This window comes from Mesoplodon bidens (assembly GCF_964165515.1).
Source record: "Mesoplodon bidens genome assembly, chromosome: X".
Classification (NCBI taxonomy): domain Eukaryota; kingdom Metazoa; phylum Chordata; class Mammalia; order Artiodactyla; family Ziphiidae; genus Mesoplodon; species Mesoplodon bidens.
In genome coordinates this window covers 135,602,007-135,621,762 of record NC_138163.1, presented here as the reverse complement: position 1 = coordinate 135,621,762, position 19,756 = coordinate 135,602,007, and the positions used below count along the sequence as shown (strand labels likewise).

At 42.7% G+C, this 19,756-nt stretch overlaps 1 protein-coding gene across 1 annotated transcript in view; it reads left to right on the top strand.

Annotated features, from left to right (window-relative positions):
• The window catches only part of LOC308609194 (ATP-dependent RNA helicase DDX3Y-like), a 38,029-nt gene extending 18,492 nt beyond the window's left edge, over nt 1-19,537 (top strand). The window contains exon 17 of the mRNA XM_081222766.1: nt 18,291-19,537. Coding sequence (XP_081078892.1) covers nt 18,291-18,334 — 44 coding nt within the window. The 3' untranslated portion in view covers nt 18,335-19,537. The remainder of the gene's footprint in view (nt 1-18,290) is intronic.
• Nucleotides 19,538-19,756: the final 219 nt, after the last annotated feature.

The following is a 19,756-nucleotide window of genomic DNA, read 5'->3' as shown; positions in this document are numbered from 1 at the left end:
CAGCCAGGGCCCGGCCCCAGGAACGGTGTGTCTGGCGAGGGTGGTAGGCCACCGGCCCAGAAGCGGCTGTGCCAGCTCCCTTTCTTCCTGCCCCGCGGTGTGGTCAAAGAAGGGCCTTGACCGAGGGACGCCTGTGGATCTCAGAAGCAAAGAGGGTTGGGAAGCCCTGGGAAGCAAGGGTCAAGGTGGGGAGGGCGGCAAAGTCACAGAGAAGTACAGCGGGCACGGCAGAAGGTGGTGGTGGGCCCCGCCCAGCCCACTCCCCGGCCAGAGAAGTCTCTCGGTGCCGCCAGGCCCCATCCTTGCTTCACCATGACAACCAGGCGGCACCCAGCTTGGCCTGACGTGACCCAAGGGTAGGGTCTGGGGTGAGGGTGAGGGAGGTGGCGCCCCTGTCCTTTGCGGGTGAGGTTGGCCCCCACGTGGAGCGCTGGCAGAGAGGAGCCGCGTGGAGTCGGGCCTCCCCCTCCCCCTCCCTCCTGCCCCCAGTGAGGAAGGACCTGGGCGGCGGGGAGGGGCGCCCATCACTTTCCCGCCGGCGGAAGCTTAGAGGGGGCTCCAGGCTGGGTCGCCATGATGTGGTAGATGGATTCGCGGAAGCGCTGGTCCCGGCTGAGCCGCTTGGCCACCTCCTTCAGCTCCTCCATGTTGTTGGCTTCCAGCTGGGAGGTCATGAAGGACTGGGACGGCTTCACGTCATTCCAGGAGGTGCTGGACCGGCGCCGGTGGAAGCGGCAGCTCTTGATGCGGCGAGTGGCCGCCTTGTGGATGTACACGGAGTTCTTCATGATGACCGGCATCTTGGCCTCCAGCTCCGCATTCCGGATGCACTCTTCAAAGAACCCTGCGGCCGCAGTTCCACTGCACCCTCCCCTCCTGCCCGCCCCTCCCCTCCCCAGGATCCTGGTGGGGTGGAGAGGGAAATACGTTGACCCCCATCCCTTGGGAGACCTGAGTCACCTCAACTTAATTGTTTTAATTGATATTTTCCTGATCACTAGTGCTTCACATTTGAGCCATTTTCTTGAGGTTAATGTAAACAAATAATTTGACCTTATCAGTTCAGGAACATGCTGACATACGAAAAGCTAAAAGAAATCTGGGATTTCTTTTTACAGAAAACGGTAAGTGAAGTTGGATTAGCAAGATACTGATAATTGTTGAAGTTGGGTGATGGGAACATAGAGGTTCCGTTATACAAGTCTATTTTTAGTTGGGGTATAATTGCTTTACCATGTTGTTACTTTCTGCTGTACAATGAAGTGAATCAGCTATAAATATACATACATCCCCTCCCTCTTGGACCTCCCTCCCACCCCTCGCCATCTCATCCATCTAGGTCACCACAGAGCACCGAGTTGAGCTGGTGTAAGGTGGTTTTTCATATTAAAAATTAGTAAATAATAAATTACAGGTGAATAATGTGGGGATTCAGTGAAGCTGCTAATAACTAAAGGTAACTTTCCCTTCTAGTGAAAAAAATTTCCCAATGCCCTTCTTCTCACCTAGGCCAGTCTTGCTTGTGGTCTGCCCAATGTGGATTGCATTTGTCTCCTTCAGGTCTCAGATGCACTTTTTTTTTTTTTTTTTTAATTGCAGTACGCGGGCCTCTCACTGTTGTGACCTCTCCCGCTGCGGAGCACAGGCCCAGCGGCCATGGCTCACGGGCCCAACCGCTCCGCGGCATGTGGGATCTTCCCAGAGCGGGGCACGAACCCGGGTCCCCTGCATCGGCAGGCGGACTCTCAACCACTGCGCCACCAGGGAAGCCCTTGGCCTGAAGCTTTTTAATCACACTTTCATTAGCTGAAAATGAGAGGCTGAGAAGTAGTATGACTCTCTGGGAAGCAAAGGATCAGAGGTTAAGAGTTCTTTCCTGAGATCTAAAAAGGGAGATAATGAGACACAAAAGCCTTGATTGAGATAGCAACCCTGAGGTAATCCTTTTTTTGTTTCTTGGGTTTTTTTAAAGCTTTCATTCAGAAGTCATAAATGGGGAATTTTCTGGTGGTTCAGTAGTTAGGACTCTTTCACTACTGCAGCCAAACAAAAGAAAACACAAAAAAGTCATAAGTGAATGCGTTTCTCACGCCAAGGAATGAAATTCCAGGAAGCAAGAAAAAAAGCCTCAAGTTTTGAGAACTATGTTCTGACTCTCATGTGTGAGTAGCTATTTATTCTCAATGATTTTCCACATATATCCATCCCCAAAAGCAAGAACTGAAATTATTGTATACAGTTACCTTTCCTGAATTTTGGCTGCTATCAGGATGTGCACATTCATGGTGGCCCTGCTGACTCAATGAAACATGGAATTTAGTAACAAGGCAGTGGAAAGGAAAAGCTGTATCTCTGATCTGACCCACCTTGCAAATAATGCAAAGGAGTAAATGTTCATACCTTGTAATTTCTAATTTTTATATGTTGGTGCACACAGAGATACAACTCTGATCAGGAAAAACAAAACCAAAAAAACTCCCACCTTTCTATTTCTTGAAGCTGCACTTCTGTGTAACAACTATTAGCCTATAATTTGTCTTAATATGCAGCAAAATTCTGGATGTTGGACAGTAATATAATTCCTTTTGCTTTTTTAAAAAAAACTAATTTGGGGCTGTGCTGGGTCTTCGTTGCTGCCCACGGGCCTGCTTTAGTTGCAGCAAGCAAGGGCTACTCTTTTTTTTTTTTTTTTTTTTTTATTTATTTATTTATTTTTTTTTTTGCGGTACACGGGCCTCTCACTGTTGTGGCCTCTCCCGTTGCGGAGCACAGGCTCCGGACGCGCAGGCTCAGCGGCCATGGCTCACGGGCCCAGCCGCGCCGCGGCATGTGGGATCTTCCCGGACCGGGGCACGAACCCGTGTCTCCTGCATCCGCAGGCGGCCCCTCAACCACTGCGCCACCAGGGAAGCCCTCAAGGGCTACTCTTCATTGCAGTACACCGGCTTCTCATTGCGTTGGCTTCTGTTGCAGAGCACGGGCTCTAGGCATGCAGGCTCAGTAGTTGTGGCTCTCGGGCTCTAGAGCGCAGGCTCAGTAGTTGTGGCACACGGGCCTAGTTGCTCCACAGCGTGTGGGATCTTCCCGGACCAGGGCTCGAACCCGTGTTCCCTGCATTGGCAGGCGGATTCTTAACGACGGTGCCACCAGGGACGTCCACAATCAAATTTATAATTGCATCAAAAAATGTTAATCAGGGAACACTAATGGATAATCATATGTCAGTAAAGGCAAACATTGCTGAAATGAGGACTTTTTACTTTTTAATTTTTAAAAGGTCTTGTGATATTTCCTCCATTACTTGCAAAGAAACAAAGGTTTTATAAAAAATGCACTCTCCAAGTACTCCTCAAAAAACAGACCCAGTCTCACCCATGCAAGAACTGTATGAATGTACTAAATCTGGAGGAATGAGAAATTTTTTTTTTCTTTAAAAAACTTTCCACTCCTCTAATTGTACCTTAGGTAGATTGAGGAAGTATTTCTTATCAGAGATTATAGTTTTGAGTTTTTTAATGAGAAAATTAAAAAATTTTATAATGATAGTTTTTAATTTCATTGAAATCGAGAATCAATTCCAGATTCCCAGTCATGGAGTTTAAGTTTACATTTCTTTTTTATTTATTTATTTATTTATTTATTTTGCGGTACGCGGGCCTCTCACTGTTGTGGCCTCTCCCGTTGCGGAGCACAGGCTCCGGACGCGCAGGCTCAGCGGCCATGGCTCACGGTCACAGCCGCTCCACGGCATGTGGGATCTTCCCGGACCGGGGCACGAACCCGTATCCCCTGCATCGGCAGGCAGACTCTCAACCACTGTGCCACCAGGGAAGCCCTACATTTCTTTTTTAAATTGGAGTACAGTTGCTTTACAATGCCATGTCAGTTTCTACTGTACAGCAAAGTGAATCAGCTATACGTATACATATATCCCCTCTTTTGGATTTCCTTCCTATTTAGGTCACCACAGATCACTGAGCAGAGTTCCCTGTGCTATACATTAGGTTCTCATTAGTTATCTACTTTATACACCATAGTGTATATATGTCAATCGCAATCTCCCAATTTATCCCACCCCCCCGCCCTTTACATTTTTGAAGTAGCTCTTTTGGGCTAAGAAAGCTTTAGAATTGTAAGTACTATGTCAGTCAGCAGAAAAGATTATACAGACCTGATGTGGAGATCATGGGAAAGCAGTCTCCGTCAGATGTTGTCTGTTATATATACCCTAGAAATTCTCAGCTTTAAGTCACTAATCAGGGTGCAGATTTTGAGGCTTTAGATGGGACACATAAATCCAGAAGTCTGTTTCTTCAAGTTCCATGCCACAGTGATTAGTCCATAACGTGATAAGGGCCTTTTCAGTGAGGTTGGAAGGACTCTTTGGAGATGTCTACCAATAGACAAAGTCTTTAGGCTGTTAAATATAATGTTTGCTATCTTCATCTCCTAGGAGCATGCTGTGGAAAGATTGTTCTACCAAACCATTATTATTCTTGGTGGGTTTAATCAGAGAAAGATTGTTCTACCAAACCATTATTATTCTTGGTGGGTTTAATCAGAGTTTTGCAAAAGTGAAGTAAACCCCCTTTATGAGTTGAGGGTCAAAGGAAGCAGGGACCAATGGCCCTGGTTGTCCTGTAGTTATATCAAAATGTGAAGGCTTGTGAATTCTAAAGGGAATAGATCTGAGATTTAGGGGAACTAATGACACTACCTTTGGTCAGGGTATTTGGAAAGTTTCAACTAATTTAGCGAACTGAATCTTTATATTTCCATTTGTATTTTTGACCAGTCCTGAAAACTGGTCTATGCTGCAGAACTGGCCAGACAGCACAGGCTTCTCAACATAACTGACCAGTAAAGGAGGTTCCACAATCACTGTGGTGGGCTGGGGGGTTTCCCAAGTGGGAACAATCTTTTCTAAAAGGACTTTAGCCGCAGAAAAGGCAATCACCTAGAAATGCTTCAATTTAACGTGAAAACATGAAAACCATTTCCATCTACAAGATGGGGGCAACTGTATGAAATCCATTTGCCAGACCTGAGATGGTCCATTAGGTAAATTAAAATATCCTGGTATGGGGCAAATATGTTTCTCAGGGTTAAAGTTAGGACAAGTGGAACAAGCAAGATAAGCGCTTTTTGTAGACTTGCCAATGTTTCCCTACTAATATTGATTCATGAATGTTAGACCAATGGATTAACTCATATATAGCAGTTAATAATGGAAATTTTAGGTTTTCTGGTGGGACTCATTATTTGGTGCCAATAAGAATTTCTTTCCTTCATGACAGCTTTAAAATTTCTAAATCAGTTTTTATTTCAGTGGACAACTGCTACATTTCCCTGGTTATTTTCCCTTAGGTCTGCACCAAAGGGAAAAATATTTTGAACGATGACAGAAGTCTGGTCTATAGACTTCATGAGAGCTGTGCTTTTTGCAGAAATTCAGTAAGGTGGTTTCCTTTGGCTCCCAGTTGGACTTAGAATGTCCAGGAACTATAATGATAGGCAGAAATGTTGGCAGGAGCATGGCATCCAACAAATTTTGGACACAGGGCCATTTTCTTTCCTTTTTAAAATATTTATTTACTTATTTGGTTGTGCTGGGTCTTAGTTGCAGCAGGCGGGCTCCTTAGTTGCAGTACATGGGCTCCTTAGTTGTGGCATGTGAACTCTTAGTTGTGGCATGTGGGATCAAGCCCCCTGTATTGGGAGCATGGAATTGTAGCCAGTCTGCCACCAAGGAAGTTCCACACAGGGCCATTTTAAATTTTATCTCCACTAGAAGTAAGGAAACCTCATTGTTCCCATAACATTTCAAAGTCGTAAACTATCCCCGTAAGTATATCAACTATCAGTATTGTTGTTTTCTGTTTTACATTTAGGTAGAATACATTGTGGAGTGAGGGCATAGAATTCAGTTTGTTCGGCTGAAGTGGTCAAAGGCAAGTGTCAGTGACTTCAAAATGATTGATATTGCATACACGGCACATAATTTACTGTTTTCATGTTTAAAGTCACAGCCATTAGTAAACCAGGAAAGATCAGCACTGGTCAAGGCAGATTTTTGCAAGTCATCAGGAAGGTTTAATAAATAATCCATCAAAATCAAACAGTCATGGAGAGTTTCACCCATGGAAAAATGAAGGGTAGCAGGATTGAGTTTGTTACAATGAGCAAGACTGATATGAATGATGGTTAGAGGATTTCTTTGAAAGTAAGATGGCTTGCTGAGAGATGCTGAGTGTGTTGCAAATTTAAGGAAGAGTACAGTAGCCTCTTTTCTCAGTAGCCTTTACTAGAAAGGCAGTAGCAGATATAGCTCTAAGGCATGGGGAATATCCTCATGAAAAGATACATGCACCCCAGTGTTCATAACTGCCTTCAGTAAATCATCTGTATTACAGCAACAACTAGCTGAACAGAGCCACCAAAGTGGCAATGAGTCACTTAAGAGACTAATATTGGTCCCACAGGAAAGGAATCTTGTTTATTCATGGATATGATGAGAGCCCCCTTTGTGTATTTCCTCCCTACTAGAATGTTTTTAGGCATAAAATATAACTCATGACGTTGGGAGTGTTACAAGCATCATATAATTTTATGTCCTCAGTTATTGGAGCTATTTCATTCAGTGCCCAAGATCTATCAGAAATTTGTTTCTCAATAGGATTTACCTTTTGAGTGGCTATATCACATAAATTTTGTCCAAAATTGTCAGCAACAGTGGTCACTGCCAGCAGTAGTCAATGAATTTTGCCAGAGACTCCAATATGTCTAAGTACATGTAACTGACAATTCTAGAATCTAGTCAATATTAGGGTCATAGGACCCATTGGAATGCCTTATGCCATTGCCTTTCATAAATTCCGAGAGAGTCTTTGCTGTTCAGATCCTAATCAAAATTGGCCTTTTTCTGAGTTATTTTATGAATCCGGGCAGTAATATTGCCAAAACCTGAAGAGTGCAATAATACATTCTGCTTCTTTTTTTTTTCTTTTTTAATTTTTTTAATTAGTTTCTGCTTTATAACAAAGTGAATCAGTCATACATATACATCTGTTCCCACATCCCTTCCCTCATGCATCTCCCTCCCTCCCACCCTCCCCATCCCACCCCTCCAGGTGGTCACAAAGCACCGAGCTGATCTCCCTGTGCTCTGCGGCTGCTTCCCACTATCTATCTACCTTACGTTTGGTAGTGTATATATGTCCATGCCTCTCTTTCGCTTTGTCACAGCTTACCCTTCCCCCTCCCCATATCCTCAGGTCCATTCTCAAGTAGGTCTGTGTCTTTATTCCCGTTTTACCCCTAGGTTCTTCATGACATTTTTTTTAATTCCATATATATGTGTTAGCATACAGTATTTGTCTTTCTCTTTCTGACTTACTTCACTCTGTATGACAGACTCTAGGTCTATCCACCTCATTACAAATAGCTCAGTTTCGTTCCTTTTTATGGCTGAGTAATATTCCATTGTATATATGTGCCACGTCTTCTTTATCCATTCATCCGATGATGGACACTTAGGTTGTTTCCAGCTCCGGGCTATTGTGAATAGAGCTGCAATGAACATTTTGGTACATGTCTCTTTTTGAATTATGGTTTTCTCAGGGTATATGCCTAGTAGTGGGATTGCTGGGTCATATGGTAGTTCTATTTGTAGTTGTTTAAGGAACCTCCATACTGTTCTCCATAGTGGCTGTACCAATTCACATTCCCACCAGCAGTGCAAGAGTGTTCCCTTTTCTCCACACCCTCTCCAGCATTTATTGTTTCTAGATTTCTTGATGATGGCCATTCTGACTGGTGTGAGATGATATCTCATTGTAGTTTTGGTTTGCATTTCTCTAATGATTAATGATGTTGAGCATTCTTTCATGTGTTTGTTGGCAGTCTGTATATCTTCTTTGGAGAAATGCCTATTTAAGTCTTCTGCCCATTTTTGGATTGGGTTGTTTTTTTGCTATTGAGCTGCATGAGCTGCTTATAAATTTTGGAGATTAATCCTTTGTCAGTTGCTTCACTTGCAAATATTTTCTCCTATTCTGAGGGTTGTCTTTTGGTCTTGTTTATGGTTTCCTTTGCTGTGCAAAAGCTTTGAAGTTTCATTAGGTCCCATTTGTTTACCTTTGTTTTTATTTCCATTTCTCTAGGAGGTGGGTCCGAAAGGATCTTGCTGTAATTTATGTCATAGAGTGTTCTGCCTATGTTTTCCTCTAAGAGTTTGATAGTTTCTGGCCTTACATTTAGGTCTTTAATCCATTTTGAGCTTATTTTTGTGTATGGTGTCAGGGAATGATCTAATCTCATACTTTTACATGTCCCTGTCCAGTTTTCCCAGCACCACTTATTGAAGAGGCTGTCCTTTCTCCACTGTACATTCCTGCCTCCTTTATCAAAGATAAGTTGACCATATGTGCGTGGGTTTATCTCTGGGCTTTCTATCCTGTTCCATTGATCTATCTTCTGTTTTTGTGCCAGTACCACACTGTCTTGATTACTGTAGCTTTGTAGTATAGTCTGAAGTCAGAGAGTTTGATTCCTCCAGCTCCGTTTTTCGTTCTCAAGATTGCTTTGGCTATTCGGGGTCTTTTGTTTCTCCAAACAAATTTTGAAATTTCTTGTTCTAGTTCTGTGAAAAATGCCAGTGGTAGTTTGATAGGGATTGCATTGAATCTGTAGATTGCTTTGGGTAGTAGAGTCATTTTCACAATGTTGATTCTTCCAATCCAGGAGCATGGTATAGCTCTCCATCTATTTGTATCAACTTTAATTTCTTTCATCAGTGTCTTATAATTTTCTGCATACAGGTCTTTTGTCTCCTTAGGTAGGTTTATTCCTAGATATTTTATTCTTTTTGTTGCAGTGGTAAATGGGAGTGTTTTCTTGATTTCACTTTCAGATTTTTCATCATTAGTGTATAGGAATGCCAGAGATTTCTGTGCATTAATTTTGTATCCTGCTACTTTACCAAATTCATTGATTAGCTCTAGTAGCTTTCTGGTAGCAGCTTTAGGATTCTCTATGTATAGTATCATGTCATCTGCAAACAGTGACAGCTTTACTTCTTCTTTTCCAATTTGGATTCCTTTTATTTCCTTTTCTTGTCTGATTGCTGTGGCTAAAACTTCCAAAACTAAGTTGAATAAGAGTGGTGAGAGTGGGCAGCCTTGTCTTGTTCCTGATCTTAGTGGAAATGGTTCCAGTTTTTCACCATTGAGGACAATGTTGGCTGTGGGTTTGTCATATATGGCCTTTATTATGTTGAGGAAAGTTCCCTCTATGCTTACTCTCTGCAGGGTTTTTATCATAAATGGGTGTTGAATTTTGTCGAAAGCTTTCTCTGCATCTATTGAGATGATCATATGGTTTTTCTGCTTCAGTTTGTTAATGTGGTGTATCACATTGATTGATTTGTGTATATTGAAGAATCCTTGCATTCCTGGAATAAACCCCACTTGATCATGGTGTATGATCCTTTTAATGTGCTGTTGGATTCTGTTTGCTAGTATTTTGTTGAGGATTTTTGCATCTATGTTCATCAGTGATATTGGCCTGTAGTTTTCTTTCTTTGTGACATCCTTGCCTGGTTTTGGTATCAAGGTGATGGTGGCCTCGTAGAATGAGTTTGGGAGTGTTCCTCCCTCTGCTAGATTTTGGAAGAGTTTGAGAAGGATAGGTGTTAGCTCTTCTCTAAATGTTTGACAGAATTCTCCTGTGAAGCCATCTGGTCCTGGGCTTTTGTTTGTTGGAAGATTTTTAATCACAGTTTCAATTTCAGTGCTTGTGATTGGTCTATTCATATTTTCTATTTCTTCCTGAGTCAGTCTTGGCAGGTTGTGCATTTCTAAGAATTTGTCCATTTCTTCCAGGTTGTCCATTTTATTGGCATAGAGTTGCTTGTAGTAATCTCTCACGATCTTTTGCATTTCTGCAGTGACAGTTGTTACTTCCCCTTTTTCATTTCTAATTCTATGATTTGAGTCTTCTCCCTTTTTTTCTTGATGAGTCTGGCTAATGGTTTATCAATTTTGTTTATCTTCTCAAAGAACCAGCTTTTAGTTTGATTGATCTTTGCTATCATTTCCTTCATTTCTTTTTCATTTATTTCTGATCTGATCTTTATGATTTCTTTCCTTCTGCTAGCTTTAGGGCTTTTTTGTTTTTCTTTCTCTAATTGCTTTAGGTGCAGGGTCAGGTTGTTTGCTCGAGATGTTTCCTGTTTCTTAAGGTGGGATTGTATTGCTATAAACTTCTCTCTTAGAACTGCTTTTGCTGCGTCCCATAGGTTTTGGGTCGTCGTGTCTCCATTGTCATTTGTTTCTCGGTATTCTTTTATTTCCTCTTTGATTTCTTCAGTGATCACTTCGTTATTGAGTAGTGTATTGTTTAGCCTCCATGTGTTTGTATTTTTTACAGATCTTTTCCTGTAATTGATGTCTAGTCTCATAGCATTGTGGTCGGAAAAGATACTTGATACAATTTCTATTTTCTTAAATTTACCAAGGCTTGATTTGTGACCCAAGATATGATCTATCCTGGAGAATGTTCCATGAGCACTTGAGAAAAATGTGTATTCTGTTGTTTTTGGATGGAATGTCCTCTAAATATCAATTAAGTCCATCTTGTTTAATGTATCATTTAAAGCTTGTGTTTCCTTATTTATTTTCATTTTGGATGATCTGTCCATTGGTGAAAGTGGGGTGTTAAAGTCCCCTACTATGATTGTGTTACTGTCGATTTCCCCTTTTATGGCTGTATTTGCCTTATGTATTGAGGTGCTCCTATGTTGGGTGCATAAATATTTACAATTGTTATATCTTCTTCTTGGATCGATCCCTTGATCATTATGTAGTGTCCTTCTTTGTCTCTTCTAATAGTCTTTATTTCAAAGTCTATTTTGTCTGATATAAGAATTGCTACTCCAGCTTTCTTTTGATTTCCATTTGCATGGAATATCTTTTTCCATCCCCTTACTTTCAATCTGTATGTGTCTCTAGGTCTGAAGTGGGTCTCTTGTAGACAGCATATATATGGGTCTTGTTTTTGTATCCATTCAGCCAATCTGTGTCTTTTGGTGGGAGCATTTAGTCCATTTACATTTAAGGTAATTATTGATATGTATCTTCGTATTCCCATTTCCTTAATTGCTTTGGGTTCGTTATTGTAGGTATATTCCTTCTGTTGTGTTTCTTGCCTAGAGAAGTTCCTTTAGCATTTGTTGTAAAGCTGGTTTGGTGGTGCTGAACTCTCTCAGCTTTTGCTTGTCTGTAAAGGTTTTAATTTCTCCATCAAATCTGAATGAGATCCTTGCTGGGTAGAGTAATCTTGGTTGCAGGTTTCTCTCCTTCATCACTTTATTTATGTCCTGCCACTCCCTTCTGGCTTGTAGAGTTTCTGCTGAGAGATCAGTTGTTAACCTGATGGGGATTCCCTTGTGTGTTATTTGTTTTTTTTCCCTTGCTGCTTTTAATATGATTTCTTTGTGTTTAATTTTTGACAGTTTGATTAATATGTGTCTTGGTGTATTTCTCCTTGGATTTATTCTGTATGGGAGTCTCTGTGCCTCCTGGACTTGATTAACTATTTCCTTTCCCATATTAGGGAAGTTTTCAACTATAATCTCTTCAAATATTTTCTCAGTCCCTTTCTTTTTCTCTTCTTCTTCTGGAACCCCTATAATTCGAATGTTGGTGCGTTTAATATTGTCCCAGAGGTCTCTGAGACTGTCCTCTGTTCTTTTAATTCTCTTTTCTTTATTTTGCTCTGCATCAGTTATTTCCACTATTTTATCTTCCACCTCACTTATCTGTTCTTCTGCCTCAGTTATTCTGCTATTGATCCCATCTAGAGTATTTTTCATTTCATTTATTTCATTTCATTAATCTATGCTTGATTCATCTTTAGTTCTTCTAGGTCCTTGTTAACTGTTTCTTGCATTTTGTCTATTCTATTTCCAAGATTTTGGATCTTGGAAATAGAGTCTTGGATCATCTTTACTATCATTATTCTGAATTCTTTTTCAGGTAGACTGCCTATTACCTCTTCATTTGTTAGGTCTGGTAGGTTTTTATCTTGCTCCTTCACCTGCTGTGTGTTTTTCTGTCTTCTCATTTTGCTTATGTTACTGTGTTTGGGGTCTCCTTTTTGCAGGCTGCAGATTCGTAGTTCCTGTTGTTTTTGGTGTCTGTCCCCAGTGGCCAAGGTTGTTTCAGTAGGTTGTGTAGGCTTCCTGGTTGGGGGGACTAGAGCCTGTGTTCTGGTGGTTGAGGCTCGATCTTGTCTTTCTGGTGGACAGGTCCCCATCTGGTGGTGTGTTTTGGGGTGCCTGTGGCCTTATGTTTTTAGGCAGCCTCTCTGTTAATGGGTGGGGTTGTGTTCCTGCCTTGCTAGTTGCTTGGCATAGGGTGACCAGCACTGTAGTTTGCTGGTCGTTGACTGAAGCTGGGTGCTGGTGTTGAGATGGAGATCTCTGGGAGATTTTTGCTGCTTGATATTATGTGGAGCTGGGAGGTCTCTTGTGGACCCGTGTCCTGAAGTTGGCTCTCCCACTTCAGAGGCACAGCACTGACTCCTGGCTGCAGCACCAAGAGCCTTTCATCTACCCGGCTCAGAATAAAAGGGAGAAAAAGTAGAAAGAAAGAATTAGTAGAAGAAAGAGAGAGAGAGAGAGAGAAAGGAAGAAGGAAAGAAAGGAAGGAAGGAAGAAAGGAAGAAAGGAGGGAGGGAGGGAGGAAGGATGGAAAGAAAGAAAGAAAGGAGGGGGAGAGGGAGGAATGAAAGAAAAAGGAAGAGTGAATGGAAGAACCGAGGGAGGGAGGGAGGAAGGAAAGAAAGAAAGAAAGACAGGAGGGAGGGAGGGAGGAAGGAAAGAAAAAGAAAGTGAAAGGAAGAGGGGTGAGAGGGAGGGGGGAAGGAAAGAAAGAAAGGAGGGAGGGAGGAAGGAAAGAAAAAGAAAGTGAAAGGAAGAGGGGTGGGAGGGAGGGAGGAAGGAAAGAAAGACAGGAGGGAGGGAGGGAGGAAGGAAAGAAAAAGAGTGAAAGCAAGCAGGGAGGGAGGGAGGGAGGAAGGAAAGAAAAAGAGTGAAAGGAAGAGGGGTGGGAGGGAGGGAGGAAGGAAAGAAAGAGAAGGAAAGGAGGGGCGGAGGGAGGGAGGGAGGGAGGGAGGAAGGGAAGGTAGGGAAAAAAGAAAGAGCAGGTAAAGTAAAATAGAATAAAGTATGAAATATAGTAGCGTTATTAAAATTTAAAAGTAATTATTGAAAAAAAAAACGGACCGATAGAACCCTGGGACATATGGTGGAAGCAAAGCTATACAGAGAGAATCTTACACAGAAGAATACACATACACATTCACAAAAAGAGAGCAGGGGGAAAAATCAAAAATCTTGCTCTCCACGTCCACCTCCTCAATTTGGGATAATTCGTTGTAAAAAGAGGAAAAGGGGGGAAAGTCTTAAATCTTGTCCTCAAAGTCCACTTCCTCAATTTGGGATGATTCGCTGTCCATTCATGCACTCCACAGACGGAGGGCACATCAAATGGACCGTGGAGCTTTAATCCGCTGCCTCCGAGGCTGCACAGAGAGATTTACCTGTCTCTTCTCTGCTCTCACAGCTCCCGGGTCTCAGCCTTGGACCGGCCCCGCCTCTGCGCGTAGGTCGCCGGAGGGCGTCCGTTCTTCGCTCAGACAGGACGGGTTTAAAGGAGCCGCTGATGTGGGGTCTCTGGCTCACTCAGGCAGAGGGGAGGGAGGGGCGCGCAGAGTGGGGCGGGCCTGCGGCGGCAGAGGCTGGCGTGACGTTGCACCAGACCGAGGCGCTCCGTGTGCTTTCCCGGGAAAGCCATCCCCGGGTTCCGGGACCCCGGCAGTGGCGGGGTGCACAGGCCCCCCGGAAGGCGGGGCGGACAGTGACCCGCGCTTGCACACAGGCTCCGCGGCGGCGGCAGCAGCAGCCCCAGTGTCCCACGCCCGTCTCCGGGGTCCGCGCCTTTAGCCGCGGCTCGCGCCCGTCTCCGGCGCTTCCCAACGCAGCCCTCTTAATGCCCTCTCGTCGCGCACCAGGAAACAAAAGGGAAGAAAAAGTCTCTTGCCTCTTCGGCAGCTCCAGACTTTTTCTCCGGACTCTCTCCGGGCTAGCCGTGGTGCACTAACCCCTTCAGGCTCTCTTCCTGCCGCCAGCCCCAGTCCTCTCCCTGCGCTCCGACTGAAAGCCCATACCCGAGCCTCAGCTCCCAGCCCCGCCCGCCCCGGCGGCCAAGCAGACAAGCCTCTCGGGCTGGTGTGTGCCTGAGGGCACCGATCCTCTGTGCCGGAATCTCTCCGCTTTGCCCTCCTCACCCCTGTTGCTGTGCTCTCCTCCGCTACTCCGAAGCTTTCCCCCTCTGCTACCTGCAGTCTCCGCCCGCGAAGGGGCTTGTAGTGTGTGGAAACCTTTCCTCCTTCATGGCTGCCTCCCCCTGGTGCAGGTCCCGTCCCTATCCTTTTGTCTCTCTTTATTCTTTTTTCTTTTGCCCTATCTAGGTATGTGGGGAGTTTCTTGCCTTTTGGGGGGTCCGAGGTCTTCTGTCAGCGTTCAGTAGGTGTTCTGTAGTTGTTCCACGTGTGGATGAATTTCTGATGTATCTGTGGGGAGGAAGGTGATCGCGTCTTACTCTTCCGCCATCTTCCCAGGGTCTCCCTACATTCTGCTTCTTATTTTATCTTAGGCTCAAGCAGAAAACAGCAGTTTAACTTTTAGTAGCCTGTGGGGCATCTCTGATGTCAATAGCTCAGGTGATTCTAAAAATTTCACTGGGCTTCAAATGTTAACAGGGTTAATCGACCATGCACTATCAGTCATGGACCCACTATTTTTGTAAGATCATTTTTGGATTAAACTTCAATGAGAGAAATTATATCATCAAGTATCATAAGTAAAAATGCTAATAAACAGCAGCAAATCTAGATCTAACAAAAGTGTGGCAGTATACAAGTACACTTAAACTTGTTGAAACACAGAAAATGTATATTGAAATCTATTGCACTTGAATGCAAATTGTTTCTTTTTTTTTTAATAAATTTATTTTATTTGTTTATTTTTGGCTGCGTTGGGTCTTTGTTACTGTGCAGGCTTTCTCTAGTTGCGGCAAGTGGGGGCTACTGTTCGTTGTGGTGAGTGGGCTTCACCAGTTGTGGCTTGTGGGCTCTAGAGTGCAGGCTCAGTAGTTGTGGTGCAGGGGCTTAGGTGCTCCACAGCATATGGGATCTTCCTGGACCAGGGCTCGAACCTGTGTCCCCTGCATCGGCAGGAGACTTCTTTTTTTTTTTTTTTTTTTTAAATTTATTTATTTATGGCTGTGTTGGGTCTTCGTTTCTGTGCGAGGGCTTTCTCTAGTTGTGGCAAGCGGGGGCCACTCCTCATCGCGGTGCGCGGGCCTCTCACTATCACGGCCTCTCTTGTTGCAGAGCACAGGCTCCAGACGCGCAGGCTCAGTAACTGTGGCTCACAGACCCAGTTGCTCTGCGGCATGTGGGATCTTCCCAGACCAGGGCTCGAACCCGTGTCCCCTGCATTGGCAGGCAGATTCTCAACCACTGCGCCACCAGGGAAGCCCGGCAGGAGACTTCTTAAGCACTGCGCCACCAGGGAAGCCGCCAAGGTTCTTATTTTTAAGCAAGTTTTTAACACCATCCACAACAGCATTCCCATCCAGCTTAGTTTAATTGTCCATTAAAGCATTCATCCATGAGTTTAGGCAGAAGAGCACATTATGGTCCAAATCAAGTGAGACAAGAGAGTTTTCCTCATTGCCAATATTTTTGCAAATGGAGTTGGATCCCCTGTAGGGGAGTCAGGGTTGTGAGGGATAAGGTGGGGTGGAGAGGGGTGGGTAGAGTATTAAGGCAAGAAAACTTGGTCCCCTTCCTACAACAACCTTCACCTTCTTGGGTTATATATCTTTTGCAAAGATGATTTTATCTTTTAAATGTTTTTTCTCTTCTAGTTTCTTAAAACTGGGGGGGGGGGAAAGAGCACATCTGTTGTGGAGTTTTTGTTTTTATGTGGTTTAAAGGCATGGTAGAGCCACCTAATTTTTATAATATTCTAAAAGAAATCTAATGGCACCAGCTTGATCTCCTCTCTTTTATTCTGGTTTTCAGCTACCAACAAATGTCTTTTACTCTTCTAGGACCAGAATTACAATATTGTGATGGACTTTTTGTAGATGTTTTCTGAATTATTCTACTATTTTTACCATTTTGAAGTCTCATCTTGCAGACTGAAGGCAATATATCCATGACAGCTTTCATCACATTATTCTATCTTCCAGCAATATTAAAGCTGGGGCCAAGGTAATCGGGGATCTTTAATTTTATTTATTTATTTAGGTCGTGCCATGGGTCTTACGGGATCTTAGCTCCCCAACCAGGGATTGAACCTGGGCTCCCTGCAATGGAAGCAGAGAGCCCTAAACACTGGACCACCAAGGAAGTCCCATGAGGGATCTTTTAAATACTGCAATAACTATGACCTATGTCAAAAGCATTATATTTTTACATTTTTATTTATTTATTTATTTATTTATTTTTGACTGTGTTGGGTCTTCGTTGCTGCGCGCGGGCTTTCTCTAGCTGTGGTGAGCAACAGCTACTCTTTGTTGAGGTGTTCAGGCTTCTCATTGTGGTGGCTTCTCTTGTTGTGGAGCACGGGCTCTAGGCAGGCGGGCTTTGGTAATTGTAACCTGCATGCACGTTCAGTAGTTGTGGCTTGTGGGCTCCAGAGCACAGGCTCAGTAGTTGTGGCTCACGGGCTTAGTTGCTCCGCAGCATGTGAGATCTTCCCTGACCAGGGCTCGAACCTGTGTACCCTGCATTGGCAGGTTGATTCTTAACCACTGCACCAAAAGGGAAGCCCAAAAACCATTATATTTGATAATTGTTGTTGATTATCATATAGTCAGATCAAGACTCTTTGTATTCCCCGTACTTCTGATGGAATTCTGCAGTTTTCCTTTTCTTAAATGTAAAACACACTCTTCCTTTTATCTAGTTTTACAGATGTTATACTTGTCCTTCCTATGACGTTTTTATCTCTGCAAAAGTGACTACTTTATTAACCTAAACATGTCTTTTCATTCAGCCAGAGTCACAGAAATAGCTTCTTGATGAGTAATTCTGAGAAGAAAAAACTCCCCGGAAGGCTGCTAGTCTTTCCTCTTATAGCATTTCTCACCTTTTTTTTAAAAATTGAAGATGAGGGCCTCCCTGGTGGCGCAGTGGTTGAGAGTCCGCCTGCCGATGCAGGGGATACGGGTTCGTGCCCCGGTCTGGGAGGATCCCATATGCCGCGGAGCGGCTGGGCCCGTGAGCCATGGCCGCTGGGCCTGCGCGTCCGGAGCCTGTGCTCCGCAACGGGAGAGGCCACAGCAGTGAGAGGCCCACATACCGCAAAAAGAAAAAAAAAAAAAAAAAAAAAAAAAAAAAAAATTGAAGATGAAATATTGTATCTTTTCCAGTACCTTGGCTGGGGCTTATGGAACTCAAATTCAGGAGTCTCAAAGCAGTTTTTATTTTCAGTTTTGCTAGACGTAAGAACTGTGTCAAGATATAGGTGATTCACTTTGTCATACAGCAGAAACTAGCAGAACATTGTAAAGCATTTATACTCCAATAAAAATGTGAAAATGTGAAAAAAAAAAGAACTTTATCAGGGTGCATCTCCATTTTAATCAATTTTACTATTTCCCTAGGAACTGGATCTCTAAATTAAAGATTTTTCCTCTGTTGGGAATTCCCTGGTAGTCCAGTAGTTAGGACTCTGTGCTCTCACTGTTGAGGGCCCAGGATCAATCCCTGGTTGATTGATCAAGCCCTGTGGTGAGGCCAAAAAAAGAAATTTTTTTCCTCTGTCATAGAATGCATACCTCATACCATCTCAGCTGAAGAACAGTCCCATAATCATCCCAGCCACAAAGGTTTTTCTTTATTCATTTTTCATCTTTCTTATTTTTCTTAAACTTAGCCATTTCCCATAAAATAAGTGTCAGATCTTTTCAACAACTTTGCTTATTAAAGAAATGGCACTGATTTTATATTAATGAATGTTCAAATGCTGAAAAAAATTTGAATAAAGTTTGCTAATAATTAGTTAAGGATTTTAATAATCTATTTATCTATTAAAGTCTCACTAATCTTTTAAAATTGGTAATGATAACTCCCTCTTCTATTCTCTGGAAGAATTTTGTATAAAACTATAACCAAGAGACCAGCTCAAACTGATCCTATTGTGTCCATTACAGGACGTCTAGTTGTCTTGCAGATGCAGCAAAGCCAAACCTGTTAGGCATGTAACCTGGGCATACACAGAGAAGGAAAACCCTCCTCAGTTAACCCTTGGAACCCACATTTCCTCCCTACACAACCAAGAAAACTGAAGCATGTCTGGAACCTGACTGCTGGAACTCTTTCAGAAAAAAGGGGTCTGTTGTTCAGGAAGATGTAGGGCAGAAACCCACCATTCCATACCTTACCATAAATGACCAAGTTTAAATTCCTCCAGTCAAAATCTGCACCACCAGCACTTCCATACACCAATTTGCTTTCCCTAACTTATGTAACTTTAACCAAACCTCAGATTAGGGAGGCAGATTTGAGCCCTGCCTCCTGTCTCCTCCCTGATGGACCATGAAATAAAGCTCTTTATTTTCTCAAACGTAAAAATATTGTCTTCTACACCAGGCAGCAAGCCTTGCTCAGTAACAAGACTAGAATTAATTATTCCTTGAATATTATGTATTACACAATGGTAGAGCTCTATAGATATGATGTGTTTCTTTGTGGGAAAAATTTTAAGCCATTGATTCAATTGACTTGAGGTCAGCACTTCTGAGGTTGGCTGTTTATTCTGAAATCAATTAAATTGTTAACTTTTCAGAATATATCTTTTCTAACTATGTTTGTGGCCTATCACATATACTTTCAATATATGCTTTAATTATTAAAGAAACGGATGCATTGACCAGACATAACAAATGTCCATGTTAAACATAAAGATTAGGGAACTATATCCAATCTCCTGGGATAAACCATAATGGAAAAGAATATATACATAAAAAGAATGTCTCTATGTGTATAACTGAGTCACTTTGCTATATTCCACAGATTGGCACAGCATTGTAAATCAACTGTACTTAAATATAAATAAGTAAATAAATAGATACATTGTGGTGATACGTGCACTACTCTCTGAATAGACTGAAAGAAGCCATTGCATTATATACTTTAAATGATTGGCTTGCCATGTGAATTATATCTCAGTAAAACTGTTATAAGAATTTTTCCCCAGGTGCCAGGTGCTGTACTGACTCACTGTGTACATGCTGACCTTTTATTTTTATGTATTTTTTTTAAACCTTGAAGGAATGTACCCCTGACATGTTTGATGTTTTTTGTTCTGACAAGAAATAAAACTGGGCTGAAAAACATGCTTCTCTGGAGCAATTCCTCAGAGTTATCTGAGAAGCTGTCACATGGGCTCTAGGCTCAGTTTGGCTGAAATAAAACTCTCCTCAATTCTTATTATGGATTGGTTATTGATTATTTTCATTGACAATCATTTGAATTTCTCCTGCTTGGTCCCTTGATGGTTTTTATCTGGGTGAAAAAAAGTTCTGTTTGATACAGAATTCTAGTTAGAGTCAGTTTCTCTGTCTCTCTTTCTCTTTCCATTAAAGATATTATTATTCTATCTTCTCATTGTCAATTT